This window comes from Megalops cyprinoides, chromosome 14 (assembly GCF_013368585.1).
Source record: "Megalops cyprinoides isolate fMegCyp1 chromosome 14, fMegCyp1.pri, whole genome shotgun sequence".
In the NCBI taxonomy this organism is placed as follows: Eukaryota; Metazoa; Chordata; class Actinopteri; order Elopiformes; family Megalopidae; genus Megalops; species Megalops cyprinoides.
This window is the reverse complement of record NC_050596.1, coordinates 18,099,264-18,120,335: the sequence shown is the minus strand read 5'-3', so window position 1 is coordinate 18,120,335 and position 21,072 is coordinate 18,099,264. Positions and strand designations below refer to the sequence as shown.

Sequence of the window (21,072 nt, the reverse complement as noted above, 5' to 3'; positions counted from 1 at the left end):
CAGGAGTACTGTCCTTGGTCCTGAAGACCCTGAGCCAGGCCCTCAGCACTGTCCTGGAATCAACTAACACAACCCCAATCTGAACGACAAACATTGCATGAAAAAATTTACTTCAGCTGATTCAGGGTCAGCAATCAGTTCACCTATTACATACACTGTCAAGAATTACCACTATGTCTATGCTTGTTTAATGTAGTTAATCATTACCCTTGCGTTCAAATGCCACTGATGCCTTTGACTCTGCTTTATTTTAGTCATGCTGTTCTAAACACGTACGGTCATACCCTGCAAAAATATTACTGCTTGAAAAGAATAATTTGTGATGTATTTGTAGATATGTACTGTGACTGCATTTTTCACACAGAAAAGTAATTAGTGGAGGGTGTTCAAGCAAGCTCGGCTGTTGACATCAGAAAAAAAAACAGCCAGAATGGAGAATAGATGGATGAATGCCAGAGGAAAAAAGGGGTAACATGCAAAAACTCTGTGTGATATCTATGTAATTAAAAATCAGAAAAAAATGCTACTTGATACAATATGGGTATTTTTGCATCCATGATGAATAAGTGAATCAGGAGCAGAAGCATGTGTGCTGAGGGTTATGACTTATGTCCCCCATCTATTTTAAACTCTATTAAACACCTATCACAGCTCACTCCAGTTCAGCAGCACTGAGCAACTGAAACCTATTTAAACCACAAGACCCTGCTATTTATCTTTTCATAATTTCTAACAATCACACCTCTGTTTATTTGTCTTGGTATTGTACAGTTCCATGATGTGCAACAGAGATATTACAGTATTTGCTATGTTGCTGCCACCATGTGGAAGTATATGGTATGTCATCCTCAAGAATTACAACAAGTTTATTCTTGTTAGCATTTCTCATACACTTTACCATATTGCGCACTTGGATGAGACTTTCCAAATTGCCAATTCCCTTGTTCCCTTCAGATGGTAAGATGACAAAAACACAGGATCAAGTTATGCAAAAGAACATAGGAAACAGTGGAGAGATCTGCTATGCAATGCTAGTACAGAGTCTTCATCTTGATATCAATTATTTGAATGTAATATAATTGCTTATCGACAAATGAAAGTGTTTTTGTTTTGGGTATTTTTGGAGATATAATATACATATATAATATATGATCACTTTCCTGTTTCTGTATCCGCACTTGCTTTCAAAGGGCTTCATCATTAACTAGGTGTAGTTTGAGTTTTGATCCTTAACTGTTTATTCAGAATGGCTTTGGCCTGGGTGTGTTCTTACCTCCCAGCAGAATGGTCTCAGAAGTTTTCATTCCCAGGGAGGCCGATGGGATGGGACAGATGTTTGCACATCCAGCATGCTGTAGCTTTCCACTGTTCATCACTCACTGATGTGTTATTCACATGTGATAGTCCAGAGCTCAGGCAGATGGGTCACCTTAGAGTTTTATTTAACACAAATCACGTTCACGCAGGAAGAGTTCTCCTGAGGTCTCATCGGTACAGTATATGTTGGCTTAGTAAGTGTAGCCTAGTGCGGATACACCAGTTCATAAACTATCCTGACATTGACACATTTTCTCATTAAATATATTTTGTTTTGAAACAGATGTTCAGTCTCAACTGAATTGAGTGGAACATCATCATTATGCTAAACATTGAGAAAATAAGCAGAAACCCAATACAATAATATAATGGTAAAACGCTGCTTTCTCATGCCTGGCATCAAATCCAGTTAGAGAAAATCCCTCTGTAGCACAATGGACAATGGAGAGGCGGGCTTGCTGACTTCACACCTCATCCAAAGCAAGAAATAAAATGAACTCTTGAACAAAGTGAGTAAGTGCTGTTGAAGTGGAGAAAAAATCTTCCGTGTTGTGTCATCGCCAGTTCAGTTATATTGCATAGTATTTAACTGTATAGGCATAATCATTAAATACATTCTAAATCAGAAACCCTGTGTTTCCTGGACCACGGCCACAGCTAACTGACCATCAGAGAAATATTACATTAAAAGAAAAAAATTATGCATAAATGCAAAAACTTGCCTGTAAAAAACAATTTTCATTAGTCACAAGTAAATGCTGAACTTTAAGGCATTAGTTGTGTTTGAGGGCAGAACAAAGTTCTGTACCAGATGGTTGTGCTTCACGTCTTCCGGATGAGTTCCATTCAGTGCTCTCCGCACGCTGTGAAGTTCAGTCAGCCTGATCTTTGTCCTGCACAGTACAAATGCAGCTATTGTAGTGTTACATAACTTTAAACATTCTCAAATTGTTCATTTTTATCATCTATTTATATCATCTATTTATCTAATTCCAATATTAAGTATAATGAAATGTGAGTCTATAGAAGTTGCTGTTGTATATATCTACTCTTAAATCCTCAAAAAGGGGGATGGGCCAATCCTAGCAATTTCCATATGACAATTGCACAGGTAATTGTCCTATTATGATGATTAGATGATAATAAATTTTGTATGTATGCTTTTTTTTTTAATATGAATAACATTGTTTTATAAAACAATGAAAAAAAGACCAATAGATGATTTATACTCCATGAGAAATGGAGAATATTGTTACAAATATAGAATGTTTTATTTACATACAGCCAAAGCGTCGGTGCTTACAGGAACATGGGGTGTGTCTGGTGTTCAACCCCTGCATTTTGCACAACAACAACGAGCCCATAGGTGTTGCTGTATTGTGAAATGGGATTTCCCAAGACCCAAACCAGCTTGGTCAAACACACCCACTGAGCCGCTCCGCATGGTAAATAAGGCAGAAGAAAACACAAACTGCTGGAGCGATGCCAGGCGATTTCCCAAAGCCCTCCGCTGCTTCAGATGACTGTGGTTAGCACTCGAGCACAGCTGCCTGAAAGGGCGGTTTGTACAGAAGTTATCAGACCAGACAGGGGCCACGTTTCCATTACTTTTTAATTTCAAAAAATAAATCTTTAAATAGTTTTTGCAAACATGAATACGATTTAGACATCTCTTTTTAATACAAAGTAAATATTGCCTTAAAATAGTTAAATACTTTCTAACAAAGTAATACAAAAAAACATTTACACATATTCCCAGGGTACATCAAGATGACAACGTTTAAACAGAGGGAATAGGATTAGATGATATAAGGGCGTCCAGTCAGAGTAATCGCTGCGGTTTTGTGAGGAAAGGGGATTCCCCCCTGTTCTCACATTATACGATGAATTTGGTTTTGGTTTGATTAGAGTGTGCTCCTCATCGCTGACACACTGTGGATAATTGACATTGTGGATTTATGTCCCTGTCTGCATAGAGAGAAGCACCAGGGCAGGGTTCCTTGGTACAACAACGTCCAGACGTATCACCTGCCATCTGATGCAGGAGCCAGATACCACTGAACACAAACACAAGACTGGGTCTCTTCGTGCTTACCTGAGAGTGAATGGCTTTACCTGCAGAGAGTGGAGTATAAAGGATTTTGGACATTTGCCTGTGTGTAAAAGTCTGATTTCATTTAAGTGTGATTATATATTATATTTTGTGTGTGTGTGTTTATGTGTGTGTGTGTGTGTGTGTGTGTGTATGAGTGCGTTTATGTGTTGACACATATTTCCTCATATTACATGTGAGGATTTTGTCTGGTTCTGTGGAGAAGAGGGGTTCCATTTTGCTGCAGTTTGTTCTTAAAGGTGAACAACATATGGAACAATAGAAAAACAGAAACTGCCCTGATGACTTAAAGTCTTAAAGCCTTAAAATACACTGTACAATTTCCCTTCATTACCACTGCGTGTCTGTAAGTGTGTTGATTCCTCTGCTCTTGCGGTGTTTTTGATCAGTGAGCAATTGGAGCAATCAAAGGCCATGATCCATGCCCCAAGAGTCCCCATCATCTACACTTCCTGAAAGGCCTAGAGGCTTCTGGGAGGAGTTCTCTCTGTGGTACATACACATGTCCTCAGGTCAGATCAGGTTCTCTTCCACCCCACTCTTTCTCTGCTATGTTCTCTCTCTACTCTTTACGTCTACCAATATCTTACTGTTTCCACCTACATTCCTTCTCTCATCATTCTCTGTTCACCCTCTCCCATCATTTCTTTTTCTCCCTTTTTCTGTCCTCTGGTTCTGTCACTTTCCCCCTCTCTCTTCCTGTCTCTTTTCCTCTCTCGCTCTCTCTGTCTCTCTTTCTCTCTCTCTCTCTCTCTCTCTCTCTCTCTCTCTCATCTTTTGGATTCCGCCATGCCCAAGGGGTGAAAGTGTTCAGAGTCCAGTAGCAAGGTCCCTATCCAGTACAGGACCTGTGAGTACCAGTGTATCCCGTCTCCCTGGTTACCGCTGGGCCCGGTCCAGCGGTACAGCAGGCGGAGCGGGGCGAAGGCCCAATGGGCCAGGCGGTGCTGATCCACGGCCGCATAGCAGGAGGCCAGGACGCCGTCGACCACCAGCGTGCCGTGACGGGTGAGGGGGGCATACGCGCCCCTCTCCTCCCGCAGCCGCACCCAGGCTACGCGCGCCAGGCGGCCCCGGGTCCCCTCCCCGCCTGCCGTCAGCACGCACTGCCCCGGCCGTGCGTCGCTGGCGAATATCGTCCGCATCTCCCCCCGCGCCGCTGCCATCCCCCCAGAGCAGTTCCCCTCAGTCACAAACAGCAGGTGGGCCGCCGTGAGGGACAGTTCCGCCCCTCCCTCGGTCCCTATGGCGTAGAAGTGCTTCCGGGTCGCGGGGTCGCGGTCGATGAAAGCGATGACTTCGCTGTACACCAGCTCCCCGCTGCCGTCGCTCTCGGAGGAGGTCAGGATTCGCTCGCCCGGCCGAAGGTCCTGGATAGCCTTCGTACCCCCGCTCTCCAGGGTAACCAACGCCCTGCCTGGGAAGCAGCCCCCAGTCTTTGCTGCGACTGAGTGTTCTGCAAGACAGAGGGATGGAGGGAGGGAAAGAGAGAGAAGGACAGAGGAAAAGAGATCAGCTGAGGGTTCTACGGAACACTGAGGTGTTAGCAACTTGAAGACTGTACTTGAATGAGGTGTGTGTCTTAGTAGACTTAATGACTATAATGACCATGAGGTTAAAATGCAAGAATTACTTCAAAGAAATGCTCTCTATCATTCATCGTGTGGCTGACAAATGTGTTACTAGAACCATTACTTTGTAGATGCAAACTCTCCTGTGACTGGTACTTTGCAGCCAGATCATTAATAGGTCAGTCTATGGGCCGTTTTTGCATACAGGTACACCTTCATGCATATACACGAGCACAGGCAAACATGCACATGCCAACACACACATACAAAGGAAAAATCACCCTGCTCCTCGCTACAGGAAGATAGTTTGAATGTATTGGTGTATCAGTGGACATTTCAAAGCTGTTATTCACTCTAACTTGTCTTTCATTCCTCAACATTTAAAAATGCAGTAAAAGGTAATAATTGACCAAATGATTAAGGTCCTGTCTCCTCCCCCCCAGGAAGTGTATGGGGTCATGTGTGAGACTGCTAGAGGGGTTGGATTGGGTGTCTCAAGTCTCTAGCAGGTCCAAAACAAATATTTGGGAAAGGTAGAAACCAAGGCCAGGTGATAAGACAGGCTCAGATAAGAGATCTGAGGAAAGGAACAAGGGAATATTACCGTCTGGAAAACAAAGGGGCTGAGTTAATCATCTCAAGGAACCGATACCTGTGATACTGCACCATTGTAAGCTGCTCAGCCTCTCAAAGTGCAGCTTCTCTTTCTCTCATTCCCTGCACTCCTTCCCTCTCGCAAAAACACACACACACACACTCAAGTTAAACAGAAAACGGGATATTTATACCATGTCAGTCCTTACATTTATCAATGTATACGTGAGGCTACAGAAACTAGACCCGGAAACCACTTGTATAATCAAGCCTAACGTCATGGAACTGCTAATCAAACTCCTTCTCATTGTTCAGTATCATTTCCTTTTTTTTGGTTGCTCTCCAAACTAAAAACCTACTCTCTTTCTACCCCAATTCCCTCCATCTCTATTCAACACCACCTCAGCTATCCTGAGCTCTTATGACTGCAGCTGTACAAAGATGTGTGTATTCGGACTCTGCTGACCCCAAGTCCTCTGTTATTCTGTTTGGTTCCTCATTCTTTTCCCAGACACAATAGCACTGAACTCTGGGAAATGGAGTATTGAGGTGTTCAGGTCACTGGGTGGATGATTACAGGGTTTCTGGGTTCATAGTAACAGGAGGGCACAGGTGGTACAGTACACAACTTACTTTGACTGCTGTTAAAGACTGTTCCTGCAAGACACATTACAGTTGAACTAATGTAAGCAGCAAACTGTCCTCCAGATTTTATTAGCCCATGTCTTTACTATGATACATTGACAGAAACGGGAATTTCTACATTCTCTCGAGCCACTGGGCCTACACAACAACCTTATATGTTGTGGGGATGAATCTTCCAACTTAACGATCAATTTTGCAGTTGCAGTTTCTCAAAAACTCTCTAAGAATTATTACTTATCTTACAAACTCTGAGAGACTGCTTAAGAAAGGAAAATACACTGAAAGATTTGTTCACCTCAGTACTTCAGTGAAAAACACTTACCAGAAATACATCCTTATATGACTCTCTGCTATTACGCCTTCTTTCTTACAAGGTGTCTTTGCTGGTAATACCAAGTAACTCCTACAAGCTAACCAGACTACCTGTTGCATTATGACTCCTCATTACATGTACACCAAAATTAATCTAAAAGGTTGTCTGCAGCTAGCTAGTGAGCATTAACTAGCTAACCTCAATGGAATGAGGGACAACAATGAAAAATCAAACAGCCATATCTTAACATTGTTGCTATCCTCCTTCCTCCAACATAATTGATTTTGATACCACATGCCAAGGACTCCACAGGACAACTATTGCAATAATGACACAATGTCCTGTGAAAAAATGGATGGAATTCTTTCATATATTTACATAATTACAGAATTATGTGCCATTGAAGCCAACAGGATTTTAGTCTCCTCATGTCTTCAGATGTGCACAGTAAATGCTTACCATTTTTGCTTGGAGAAGGTATCAATGTTATCTCTTCTTATAAAAGAAGGGACACAGTGCTGTTCTTGCCCTCAAGCACTGGTAAACAGAGATTGGTGACGTAAATCTAGAAACCTCAATTGTACAGAGAGATCACGGAAGATCACGTGCGCTACTTGCTCTCAGAAAGTCAGACAAACACGACTAAACAGCATCACTCCCTTATTAAAGGTCAAAGGTCGATACAGGACAACAAGAACTCCATTTTGGTACATCCCTCACACGGTGCTGTGCTAAAACAGTTCTACAATCAATATGTACATGCTACAATAAATTTGGTGCAGAGGTGCAGAAATTCAAACGTGCAACACACCAACAAAATATGAAAGAAATACGAAGGCTACACAAATAAGTGAAAGATAAGTTAAGACTGGGCAGGGGAGCCAAGATGCAGTCTGAAGTGGGTCTTGAGTGTGTGAAAGAAGACAGCCTGAGATTCTGCTTTACTCAACTGCTATGGGAAGCTCATTCCACCACATTGGGGCTAAAACAGACAGAGGACGCAACTAGGAAGTACAAATAATTTCGTGTACAGCAGCCTTCATCAGAGCCATTACCATCATATATGGCTCGAAAAACAATAGCACAATATTGTGTCATCCATCAAAGCTGTGGGAAGAAATCTGGAGGTGCATTGTTGGGGATCTGTGCACTTTCAACAAATCTCAACATCATTTCCATCTGTCCCATTGAACTGGGATTTGTACCTTTTAGCTCAGCACCCCCAAGACTCCCAGTCCTCCTTTCCTCGGGCTGCTCCCATTGGCCGGACCTCTAGGTATGATTGGGGATTCTCTCATACACATGGCTGCGCTCTGTCTGTCTTCTTGTGCTTTTGTTTCTGTCTTTTTTTTTCCTGTAGGTGCTTTGTCCTCTTTATGAACTGCACACAGGGTGTAGTTCTTGTGACAGATTGTTGTATTTTCACTCTTCCATTTGGCTTTGTTTAGATAGTTTTATTTAAAACTTGCTAACTATTTGCAAGATTTGCAAAAATCAATACTTGATGTTATCAATATTGGTGGGTGCTTCCAATTCAATTTAAACTATGTGTAAGCTTCTGTGTAATCGATGCAATGATTTGAATCTTCAGATAATATTTCTTGAGTCGGTCCTCTTTCCTTTAAAAATGTCTCTGCAGCATGAGGAGTTATAGTCAACCACTCTCTCCATTAGTCTTTTCTAATATTATGAATATTGGTGGTCCCATATCTTCTCATCAGAGTTAAATAACAAATCCCCGCCCAACGGCAATGTTGCCACGGTGATCAAGTCAGCGACTGGAAACTTGCAAACCGATCTGGGCAGAGAGGAAGAACAACAAAGAGAAATGGAAAGAAAGGAGTAAAACAACAAACAGGGGAGAGAGGGAAAACAGAAAGAGAGAGAAAGAAAACAGAATTTCAGGCAATGCACGGCGAGTGAGGAGAAGTGAAAGGAAAAAATGCCCTGACAGACTCTGAGAAGTATGAGGACACAGGCCTTCCTCCAAATCTCTGCCCTAACATAAAATACTCCACAGCTCACACCTTGGTTATAGCATGCTCTTGAGCTCGAGAGGGTTCCTACATTCAACCTAGCAACATCCTGAAAGGAAATACATATGCAGATCTGTGATCCTTGAAAATCCAAATTTGTTCTTTAAATATTTTTTTAAATTATTTATTAAAGCTACCTTTTTTGATGAAGGACATTTTGCTACTGAGTTTGCACACAATGTCCATGCTACTCTCATTGGTATAGTCGCATGTGACATGCCTGGGCAAATTATAGGTGACCATTGTGTGCAAAAAGAAAGACATTTATATTTTCTGTATGTTTAAATGTTCTTCTGAACAAATGAAATTGTATCAATTCCACTCCTTGGGACTACAGTACTGTAAATTATAGTGTTAATACAGAAGCATGCAGAATTCAAACAACAACACTACTACCTTGATAAAGAGTAGTCAGCGTGTGACAGTATGGCAGTTAGGTTTACTTTTCACCATCACCGCAGTGGTGGGGCTGCTCTGAGATGACTTTTAAGTGCTTTAAGAAGGGACAGTATGAGTGCAATGCCAGGGTTAGCATAAGCTGATGTTTAGCACAGTTATAACTGTGATGACTTTCCATAGTCATCTGGCTTACAGAAACGTCAACTTCCAGATATATGCAGATAACAAGTAAATACTGTCAGGTTTCCATTTACTTTGTTCCACTGGGGCAAACCGGGGCAAATATGAAGCTCTCTGAAACACAAGCTTTAGTCGGATGCTGCAATCTAATTTTCATTTGATGTAACTGACAATTGCAAGAGGTCTTATGAAATACGTCTCTACCACACAAGCCAATGCTGTATCAATCAATTAAAACCAACATCACTACTCCTCCGCTAATTAAAAAGCTCATCCAGCCTCAGACTATTTTCACTGAAACAGCAGGAGGGTCACACCTATAGAGGACTTTGACAAAACAACCGCATACAACAGCTCCCACCCATGTTTACACTGCGTATCACTCAGATAACCAAGCCCTTCACGAAAGAGGACAAGGTTTATTTCAACACCGGACCGCCAATCGCAGAGTGCTGTCCCACTCCATAAAGAAGTCCCACAAAAGGAGGAGTGTGGAATTCTCTGGCCTGAGGAGAGGTGCTGTGCTCCACCCACGGTGGTTAGTGAGCAGACACTGTTAGTCACTCAGCAGAGATTAAGCACCATCAGCCCCAGGCAGAGCTGTGGTATGAAAAAGGATGTCCAGACAGAGCAGAAAAAGAGGTTAGGCAACCAGCCAAAAGTAAAGTAACTGAGGTTTGTGGCTATCAAGCTGGCAATGATCGACCACATGGGCAACGTGAAAATCCGAAACAAAGCAGAAAAAGTTGACGGTTCTGTGTTTCTCTTGTGAAGAGGTGGGCTCAGTGGGCAGCTTCTGGAGATACAGCATACTGAACCCTCCCAAATTCAGCCAGTCACCTAACAGAGTAAGGACCCAGTTTGAGGGGTCTTCAGTTGGTTCTGAACGGTTTGTTGAGATGACAGAATCCTCACCCAAGGGGCCAGTCTGAATCCGGGCTGGCACTTCCTTCTAATCTGCTGTTTAATTTGTTCCCTGCAGACTCCAGTATCTCAGGTGTTTGTCCAGTAATGATGTGGGCTATTGCTGGTTCATTACCCCATCTCCTAGGTCTGGCGCTTACCTCACCTGGACTAATGACCTGACTGTGCTCTGCCCCCCTGAGACGGTTGAGCCTCTCACTCCTGAGTAACCCATGTCCAGCGGAGAACACCACCCCTCTGCTTCTGAGAGCCACCATTTATAATCCAACTGTTGTAGCCACACTTCATAAACCCACGTATGTGTGTTGTATGAAGCCAGGAATAAGAGAGTTTCTCTGAGAGGCTTTCCATTAGTTGCGGTTAGATTAAAAAACAAAAACATTCAAGCAGCGAGTGGTGCTAGTATGACATCTACAGTGGGGTTTTCTGTGCGCCTCACTCTCATACCTGACTTGACACTGCAATGCACGTGGGCCTTGGACTCATAGTAGACCCAGTCAAAGCCGGCCTCCACAGCCAGGCGGGCCAGCATGGCGTACTTGTTGCGGTCCCGGTCGGAGGTAGTGATGTCGACCGCTCGGCCCTCGTAGTGCAGGGACTCCTCGGAGTGGTGGCCGTCCTCGTCCCAGCCCTCCGTGACACGCAGCTTCACCCCCGGCCACATGTTCATCACTGAGATGGCCAGAGAGTTCAGCTTGTCCTTGCAGCGCTGCAGGCGGGCAGAGGTGCGGGAAAGACGCAGGGGCGGTGACAACGGGACAACAGAAAGTCAAGTGACAAAGGGACAACAAAGAGACAAAGAGTCAGAGGCAGCCCGACACACAATCTGCAAACACTCACACACAGGAATGCACAAGTACATACACAACCATCTATTTCACACATTTTGAGTTAAAACATAAAGATAGAAACTCCGGAAAAAAAACAGAGGGGCAGGAGATATAAAGACAAACTGACAGACAGGAAGACAGAGGTCAGATACCCGACTGAACAGATGAGCTGTTACAGAGAGACACAGCAGAGACAGGCAAAGTAATAAGACAAAAGAAGAAATGCATAAAATTAGAATCACTGAAAAAAAGATAATACAATATTGAAGAGGTAAGTGCCTGATAAAGACTGTGACAATAAAAAATGTCAGTTAAAAATATGCTGGCTCAGTTGGGTGATACTAGATGTTTTTTCCCTCAATGCTGTTCTGACATAGACTGGTGTAGCAATCTATAGATGTGAAGAACAGCATCCACAGAGTGGAATGACATGTTTTTACATAGATGGCATCCTGCTAATTTATCACTAAACACATTTCCAACTCCAAACTCGTTGTTCTGGAGCTGCACAGTACACTGTATGCATTGTGAAATGTATTGTAAATTCCATATTCTGTTTTACACCCTGCCTCTCCGCTATGAGGTGAAACATACACTGGAAGTCACTGCATTGAATGTTCAAGGGGTAATTAGGACAATCAGGCAAAGTTCATTGTGCATCCACCCATCTGCAACAAATGAATAATATTTCCTTATACAGCAGTAATTCCCCAAAACAATTAAAGGTGACCCGTCAGCTGGGCAAAGTCTGTTTGTACTCTGCATATGAGTTTCTCTGGTCATTACCTCATCCACACACATCCTCGGTTTAGAGGTGTGTGCTTTGCTTTTCACCTAAGGCATTGGTGTTAATATTGTTAGAACGCTAAAAGGAAGATGAAGTTCATATTAACTGACATGGATGAGAGATGGTATGTACTTTATTCTGTATTCCTACAGTAAACTGTAGCGGAATCGTAGGACAGTCTGTCCCTTCCTCTTTCTCCTTTTATTTCACCGCACTGAGAGGCTGCTGCATCTCTTGTCTTGATGTCTGTCTGCAACACTCGTGGGTAATTTCTTATCTCTGAATGATACGGACACCGAGTCACAACCTGCCAAACGCGCATTATACAAGCGAGCAGGTGCCAGGGGCTCCATTTGGGCCCCCTTTCGCCTCTCCGGCACAGTGATAAATACACACTCACTCTGAATAATTCAGTCAAGCGCTGCCCCTCTGGACCGCGGCCGCAGGCCCTGCGATCGCCACTGTTCTCTTTGTTTGACGGGTTCTGAACGTACAGAGTGGAGATGCAGCGAGGAGATAAAGAGACTCACGTAGAGAAAGAGGAGGGGTGTCTCTTCATCCTCTGCTTAATTTCTCCAGGGAATATGGGGGGGGGGGGCGGTGAAGCTGCTGGCGGAACGTCAATTTGTAGGAAGCGTTCCAACAGAAGCACAGTAAGGTACAACTGACACCTAACACACTAAACAGCCCTGGGTCCCAGCCATGATGAACATCCCCACGGAAGCACAGAGCTTCAAGGTCACGTTCCACGGCCTTCCCGTAGACTTTTATAGGGTATGGAGTGATGTCTAACGGTAGAGGGGGACCATGTTTAGGTTAGATGGACAGTCCAGAGAGTGACTGAAAAAACCTCCAGATCCTGTGCTCCTAATGTAAATACATCCCTCCAGCTTGCTTTACCATGTAGAGGACACTCCCACATATCCTAGTCCTCCTTGCTCAGGCCCCCACCCCACTTCTCTAAGGCTCTGCCCAAAGGCAACTTGCGAGCTGCCGGGTGAACTACAGTGGGGACTGCAGCCTCTTTATGTACGTTGTGGTGAAAAAAAGGGAGCAGAGGGTAAATAAGGGTGAGACAAAATGGTGAAGAATGAGGGGTGTCATGGAGCTACGTTCACAGTTCTGTCCTCCGCATTCTGGTCTGGTTATAGAAAGTAAAACACATGTGAGAGGGCCGGTTCTAGCTCCGCAAAACCTGAGGACCCCCTGCTCCTGACCGCATGTTATTCTCTGTGCCTGTGCCGAACAGTGTTCTGTCATTCTCAGTCACACACGCTGAGTCTCTGAGACTCACTGTCAAAACATACTCAGATACAACATCTTTCATCCCTAACCAATTCAGACCTCACCACAGTTAGCTGTCCTGTGTTGTGTGGTAAAATGAGAGGATAGGCTGTTTTTTTTTTTTTTTTGCTGATGGTGTAATCCGGTATGCTGACACATTAACAGCATAATTGAGGTTTACATGGAGAGAAGGTGTTTACACTCTTTCTTCATTTTTGACTCATCTCCTAATTTAGCAGCTAGCTGTTGCTAAATCAGCCAGTGCGTCAGAGGGACGACATGTTGGGCTTCTCTAAATATCAAATCAAATTTGGTTTTTGATTTTATTTTACCACTGACCTTTTAACTACTCTTAGTGGTTCAACATTTTTAAAATTACTTTTTAGACATAGTATATACTAAAAAATGTGAAAGCCTCAAGCTGATATAAGAAATTGAATGTATTTTTCACTGAAAATTATAAATAAAGTAGCATGAAGATTATTTTTTCTGTTTTACTAACCAAATAAACTGGTTGCAAACATTCCATTCCATCTGAAATCAACACACCTTTAGTATTCGTTGCACTCACAGTCCTATGCCCAGAACCAAAGAAAGGGTCCGCTTAGTTTAAACTGTACAGCATCTTCCAGTGATATAAAGGTGACCAAAAACAAGTGTGTGTGTATGTGTGTGTGTGTGTGTGTATCCCCACATACATAAAGGTATGTGTGTGTGTGTGTGTGTGTGCGTGTGCGTGTGTGTGTGTGTGTGTGTGTGTGTGTGCATGCATGTGTGTGTGTTTACCAAAATAGGGTCAATAGGCAGACTTTCTCACAAAGTACTTATAAATACATACTGTACATAAACTGGGCATATTTCTATGCGTTTAAAGACATTCCATGTCTTTTATAATTTATTTGCAATCTGTTTTACATATAATTTACGCATAAGCAAAAGAAGTGTCTGATTATTGATAAAAAAAAAATATGCAGGATAGATTTACAGCATATAATCAAAACGAATATTTAATATCTATAATACAGCCAGATCACAAAGTACAGTGACGTGGTGGATGGAGTGGCAGCACATGGACGCCACGCATTCCCTGTCAGCCAAGAAGTCGGGACATCTTTTGGTTCTACCGATTTAAGTAAATTCCAGGCCTTTAATTGTCCCGCTGTTTTCTCACGTAATTTATTTTTCACATTTCTTTACAATGTATGTTTCACAAATTTCTCATTCATTCCCCCCTGTTGTGCGCGGTAAACGGATCTCAGTTCTCTTCACTTTAAACCGTGAGGATAAAATAACGTGACCGCGACATAAACAGTCCTGTTACATATGACTTTACCTGTACTTGTACATTTGGGTTAAATTAACTTTCCCAATAATTATCATTTTCTGGGCATAATTCATTCGTATACATTCTACACGAGTACTATGACAACCAGTATCAGGGAGCAAAACCATTTCTCTCCAAGTTTAATTGAACCAATGGGGCATTTCACGACGTGACCGTAAAACTAACATTTTAAAACCTATTTGCGTTATTTTCTACTCGGAGTCAGAGAGAAAATGCATTTAAACCATGAAGAATAATTCATTTTTTTCCATGTGGGTGTTTGGACTTTCGGGATAAGAATAGAGTATTACAGAGCTGTAATAGATGCCTATTCACAGGATGGTGTGGATTTCGACTTCTATTTTTTTCCTCTGCGGTTTCAAAAACGAACTGGAGTTCATAAATCAGCTTGTGAACTTTGTTGGTTTTGCTTTCAAGGTAAAGATCGACGGGGTTTCTGTAGGAGCGGTTTCGCAGTAACCACGAGCTACACAAACATTCGCCGCGGCGCTGACAACACGCGCCTGTGCGCACCTTCAGCTCCGACTCCAACAGTCACGTCTATATATATGCGATGCTGCCACTTGAGGGAGGAAAAAAGTCACCACTGAATCAAAATAAGAGTCGAAAAATGTGTATAATTAAGTCTTAAATGTATGTGAAGTGGACTATTTTTATACCCGTTTGCTGCAAAAACAAACAGGAACACAAAATAAAAACAAACAGGAGATTGCCTATGTAACAGGCAACAGCAGTTATACAGGAGCTCATAAATTGTGTAGAGGTCAAGTAAACGTTGGGGTACTGTATAAACGTGTGTAAGGTGACAGGAAAAGACGGAGTGAGAGAAATTCCTCGGTGAGATCTAGCCCTCATTCCCTCGTGGACTCGTTGACATTAACGCATTCTGAGGAAGCCCAGTCATGGGTTAGCTATAAATGATTTACTCTTAGGAATCGAAAAAAAAATACATTCCACGCGGAAGACATTAATATTTGTGTCGTTAAATTTTTGACAGTTCAAACGAGACCGTTCCGCTGACCAGTTTAACCAAACAGAAACTAAAAAACAGGGAGATGGTGTTTTGATTAAGTGTTGTTACTTTTTATAGAGAAATTACTTTTGGTGGTCGGCGCGGCAGCCTCCAAATTGGTACAATAATTGCAATTGATTGAACACGCGTTTGGCGTCAGACATCTTAAGACCATTAAAAACACTTTTTCCCGATCGTAGATATAGACCCAAGACGGTCGGGAAGTGAAGAGCTGTATATGTGCTGCTGTACGAAATAGGGTTCTCTCTTGACGCCCCAGAAAATTCACACACGCGTGTCTTTAGTGACTGAGAATTGACCTTATATCCTTCCGTGTAAAAGTTGACACGGGCTGTCATTCCATTTTCTTTCTTTGACAATGAAATGTGTAAAAAAAAATTTGCGTGACGAGAGCGTAACCCGAGTGTTGTAAATACGCGCTGTCAGCAATCAATGCTTTCCACTGAGTCTGCGAAGGTAAAAGTCAATAACAACGAATCGATAAGGTTGGTTCGACCAGGTTTAAAACAGGAGCAAAGTCCATGCGGCAGTCTTAACTCACGAACAAATATCCAGCGTTGATGCCCCTGTCACGACAGCGTCGTGGAAATTGGGAGATAAATGTTGAATGAATGTGTGACAAAGGTGGGAATCCAATTATGTGCGTCTTACCTGTGTCATCAGTCTATCCGCACCTGTGTTCTCTTCATCTTTAAATATGATGTCAGGGTTGAAGTTTGGAGTAAGCTCTTTAAATCTCTCCGAATTCCGAGTTATTTTCCCCTCGTATCTACCACTTGCTCCTAAGGTTTTTTCGGCCACGTTGGGGCTGAATTGCTTGTAGGCGAGCGGCGTAAGCTTCCTCGGCGGCCGCCTTTTGCCGTGTCCCCTTCCCGGCCCGCAGCCCTCATTGACCGGAGAGAGAATCAAGGCGCAGCCGATGAAGAACGCCACAAGCACTGACAGCCGCATTCCACCCTCACCGGCTGGCACTCCGACCCGGAGTGGCAAGATGGCACAGATCCCCGTTGTATTTCAAGCGACCCCCTCCCCCTTGTTGCTCCTTATTTCCCCCACGGGGTACGGGAGGGGGAGGAGGATAGAACCCTTAAGAATGTATCACCGAGTCCCCGATCCTCGCCATCCCTGGTGCGCAAAAGAAGACTCCACCAAATGAGAGGCAGCCGTGTACCGGTGGAAGGCAGCCGGGGGTGAAATCAGATGATGCCGGCGCGTCCGTTCACCTCACGCTCTGAAGCTCCTTTCTCTGAGTCGATGTGCAGGCATGGACATAAATAGGAAAGTCCGTTTATTTTGGCAAACAGGTTCAAAGCCGTTCTTCTGTGAGAAACAGCCACAGACGGACCTGAAACTGTGCTTCCCTTTTGACCAGCGGTTAAAGGATGTCCCCGCAGCGGTTTGCGCTGTTCTGGTTGGCTTTGAATGCGTCCCTGTGGCGCACGACTCCCGGCTGAAATGGAAATTGACGGGATCCAAGAGATCAGTTGGCGCTCAAGACCGCACCCTGCCAGCCCTGCCCTACTGTTCCAGCCTACCTCTCCTCCCATCGGGTCACACACTGGCTGTGCCGTACATTTATTACCCACCCGCTCCGCTCTTCCCTTGCCCGCCACTGTGTGACTGCCACTGCACAGACAAACAGCAGCCAAGTGCCGTCTGGACTCGGGGACTCTCGCCGACACAGCCCTTAGCACGCATAGACTGAGTGCTTTATTGCAGTGCCTCCAACTGCTGTCTAAGTGGACGTATGACGGCGCGCGCGCACTCTCACGCGCATACAAAACGTACTGTCAGCCCGACAGCCAACGTACTTTGTAAGCTCGGCGCGGAGCGCGGATTTGCGACAGAGGGTCTCGGTTATTCACACGGGCGGTATACCCGACAAATATTGTAGCATCTCCCCCCTCTGGACGCCTCTGTCAAGTATTTATAGAAAACCTGGGTGTGAGAGATGTCAGTGCGTTGGACATGTTTACTTTCTGTGTGTTGCACATGGCAAAGCACATTATTATTAGTACTAGCAAAAGTGGTGACAGTGGTCTTGCTGTTATAGTCGTAGTGGTAACAGTAGTTGTTTTCCAGGTACAGTGTTATTTTGGATGCCGTACTACATGCACGACCTTCAACTTCATTCAAAAATAAACATAAAAATAAATTCCACAAAGACAGATTTCACAAAATAATGATTATAATGGTCCCCAACACTCTACATAACTATATGTTGCAAAGTCTGTCTGGATCTTGTGCAACCTTATGCAACCACGCTTTTCCCTCTGACTGCTGTGTGCGCCTGTCTGTACATCTCCGCGTTTTGTTCAGCAAACAGCTTAGTTTTAAAACATTATATTTACGTTTCGGAGTGTCAAAGAATGCGTTCTTTGAATGTGTAATGTTAACTGTCAGTTGATGTGTCCTTTACATATTTTTTCAGATGTAAGATAAACAACCTGAGATGATGGAAATGAGTGTGTATTTATGCATAATCTCAGTTTCCTTTGGACTCCCTAGCGGTTTTAAATGCGTACATGCAACGTGTAATTCATTGGTCAAGGGAACTGTAGCTGGATGAGCGTTTACCATGAATTACCAGAGGGACATGCTCTGTCAGTGTTGCACCGGTAACATCAGTGAAGTCGCGTGCAGACGTGCGGCATCCCTGTAGTTCACCTTCTACCCAACAGGCGGCTGAGCCTCCAGACTCCGATGCGAGCCGCATTTTCGGCGTTCAGACGTGGTTTCATTCCAGCGCGTTTCCTATTGAAATAAATCTGATATAGAATTGAATTACTTGGGCAGCATCTTCGTTTGTATAGTGTCTCTTGCTAGTATTAATGAAAGAACATATAAAATGGAAACTTGGAGTTCGATTAACAGAGTAAATGGTTACACGCATATAATGTCTCAGGACGAAGGTCAGTCTGCGATTTCTTGTAGCTTTGGATGTAAAGAACAGAACATAGCCTGTGATACAAACTACTAAGACTCTGTAGTCTACTCAACTGAAATTAATTTGCAGAAAATGATATAGTTGTATGTTAATTACATTTTGTGAAATAAAAATGTAATATATTGTTCAGCACATTTAAATAGATGGTAGGGAAGAGAAGAGAAGAAAAAATTCAGAAGAGCATTAAATCCTATTTTTTGTTAATTTTCTACTTCAATGTCACTGTTTCCTATCAGTGGAAGTTGTGTTTGTGCTGTGTCTTGATACCCAAGTTTACACCCTGCACGGGACAGGCCTTTATAGCATCACTACCTCAATCCATCTCTGTAACGATGGGTGCCAGGCAGGGAGGCAACAAGTACCATCTTTAAAAGTTTCTGGCATGAGTTAGCTGCAGACTTAAACCATTTGGCCACAGGCTTAAAACTGGGTCTTTTAAATGTGTGGCTGCAGGAACACTGTATGAGGGGTATTCTTTGTGAGTGGCCAATTGGGCGACTGAGAGCAGGGGAGGAACAGTACAAAGACGGTCTATAGGGATCCAGGGATGCAACCCGGTTCCGCTCTCTGGAAGATGATTGGCTGAACAGCTCCCTTTTCCCCAGTTTAGATTGATGGGGAGGGTGAGAAGAAAGCGCTACTGACCTGTCTGCCTCCTTCAGTCCAACTGAGCGCCTTTCTCTCTGTGACCCGCAGCATCATTCAACTCCTCCCCCGTAAGGCAGCAGTGGTGTGTGTGTCAACAGAACCACCTCATTCATTTGCATTTACCTCAGGGAGGAGGCTCGTATTCACTTCAGTTTATCTCCCTCCCCCCTGTTTCTCTGCGTAAGAGTGTGGTCAATTCAACACACGTTCAAAACCCCGAATAAGTCAGACCTCTGGGTGAGCAACGCAGAGGAGTGTCCGTGTCGATTATAATAATTTTACTTTGACAATCATCAGCTGTGGCTGACTACCTGCAACCATGAGTTTACATGGATATTCTGTGGATATTGTGCGGCAGTTTGTTCTGTGTGTTATAGGGCTATGATGCATTCTCTTTGTTTCTGACCAGTCACTGCAGAGTAGTGTGTAGTAAGGAAAGGTGAAAAGGTCAGCGTGATATAGACAGATTTAATCTTCATGTGGGCATGTGGCTGTGTGCACAGCAGCATTGCAGTGAAGAAACTAAGATTTTAACTTAGCAGTTAGCCTGCTAGGTATCTGTAATGTTAGTTACCTGCTTTCTACCATCATGTTTTGATCAAGTGATAGCATGCTGCAAGATCTAATTTGCTGAAGTAACACTTGTAATCTGAAGGTGAAATATAATCTGCACGGAAATGGTCAGTATGGTGGTCAGTATGAGCCTGGTTTCTTAAGATGGATTGTACAGTTGCTTTGTGTGCAGTGTGCATACCAGTATGTATGCTGATGATGTTTGCTTGCAAAATGTTGCACGGGACATCTAATGAAAGGCAATAAATAACGGTCATCAAATGATGTTAGAGAAAAGCATGCTTTTATTTGATCAAGAAACAATGAGCATTGAAACCACAAAACTCTACCTCTGCCCCTTATGAAGACCACACCAGTTAAGATCTTGTAATTATAATACTGTCTGTTTTACTCTGTGTTTTACTTTCCAAATCTAGGCACTGAGAAGTGGAGCTTTGGTGACCACCAGCTTTAATATCCTTTCCATATAACAGTACAGGTAGTGGTTGTGAGTCCATAGGACCATAGCTAGAGGGTGTATCTTCATGTCTGTTTTCCGTGGTTTTGAGTATAGTTCTGACAGCGATGACAGTCTTCTTGCTCTCATACACACCTCAGTTTCACATGGTAATGTAATGTAATGTAATGTACTGCTGCTAACTCTGGCTCACACTTGAGAAAGTGAAGTTTCCATAGAGATATACCACAGGGTTTCAAAGAGACTTTTCCCTGGGTTTTGCCCCCTTTTCACAGTCACAGATATGGGCCACAGGGCCCCAGCCACTGCTATGGGGCCATGTGGCCCATGGGCCTCCGGAGGAGGTAGCCACAAAGAGGGAAAGAGGAGGGCAATTTAATATACCATGATCATTAAGAATGTGCATCATATTTTAGCTTGAATCATGAAAGGGTGAACGACATTGGCAGAGGTGGGAGTGTGCACCCTGCTGGATGTATCTGTCTGTTTCTTTCTTTCACTCATTCTTTCTTCCTTTCTTTTCTTCTTTCTTTATGTCTCTTTCTCACTCTTTCTCTCTGAGGGTGAGGGGCGAGGGGCTGGCTGAGCCACAGTGAGGGGGTTGAGAATAGACACAGTGGTGACACACACGTACTGTTCACTCTTTTTATATAAAGAGGACAAACTCTCCAAATTAGCTCAACAAATATTTACCTGAAGAAATTGGTGGTCTCTCGCTGCTTTCAGAAAGAGGGATGCCTAAATATACTGCTCAGGTTTAGGGGTTTACATTTATTTATTTTTTTATTATTTGTTTATTTAAAGGCCATAAAAATAAATGTATGCTCTAGTTTTTTATTTCCTCTTCAGGCACAGAGAGGCTATGTGAAGAGAGAGATCCACAGAGAAATCAGCAAGCGGCTGTCTCTCTCCTTCACCCAGTCCCCTCCCTCTCTCTTTCACTCCCTTACTTCTCCTGTTAATCAGGCTTCACTTTTCCTTTCCTAATCCTTCTCTCTGAAAGAGTGGTTGCATCTGCGCCTATAATTCTACTCTTCCTGGTTCTTCCTAGTACTTCCTGGTTCCACAAAATTGCT

General features: G+C 43.4%; 1 protein-coding gene across 1 annotated transcript; it reads right to left on the bottom strand.

The window, feature by feature from the left end:
• Nucleotides 1–4,199: 4,199 nt before the first annotated feature.
• LOC118789151 (indian hedgehog B protein-like) lies at nucleotides 4,200–16,338 on the bottom strand. The gene is made up of 3 exons (XM_036545478.1): nucleotides 16,023–16,338; nucleotides 10,540–10,801; nucleotides 4,200–4,886 (listed from the first exon to the last, which is right to left on the bottom strand). The coding sequence occupies exons 1-3, from the start codon at nucleotides 16,320–16,322 to the stop codon at nucleotides 4,201–4,203; spliced, it is 1,248 nt and encodes a 415-aa protein (XP_036401371.1). The 5' UTR covers nucleotides 16,323–16,338; the 3' UTR covers nucleotide 4,200.
• Between the last annotated feature and the right edge of the window lie 4,734 nt (nucleotides 16,339–21,072).

Excerpts from the sequence above, each read along its gene's own strand:
- LOC118789151 (XM_036545478.1), bottom strand. The coding sequence starts at position 16,322 with ATGCGGCTGTCAGTGCTTGTGGCGTTCTTCATCGGCTGCGCCTTGATT. Across the intron at positions 10,802-16,022 it reads CGGATAGACTGATGACACAG|CGCTGCAAGGACAAGCTGAA; the intron begins GTAAGACGCACA and ends GCCCGCCTGCAG. Across the intron at positions 4,887-10,539 it reads GCATTGCAGTGTCAAGTCAG|AACACTCAGTCGCAGCAAAG; the intron begins GTATGAGAGTGA and ends TCTGTCTTGCAG.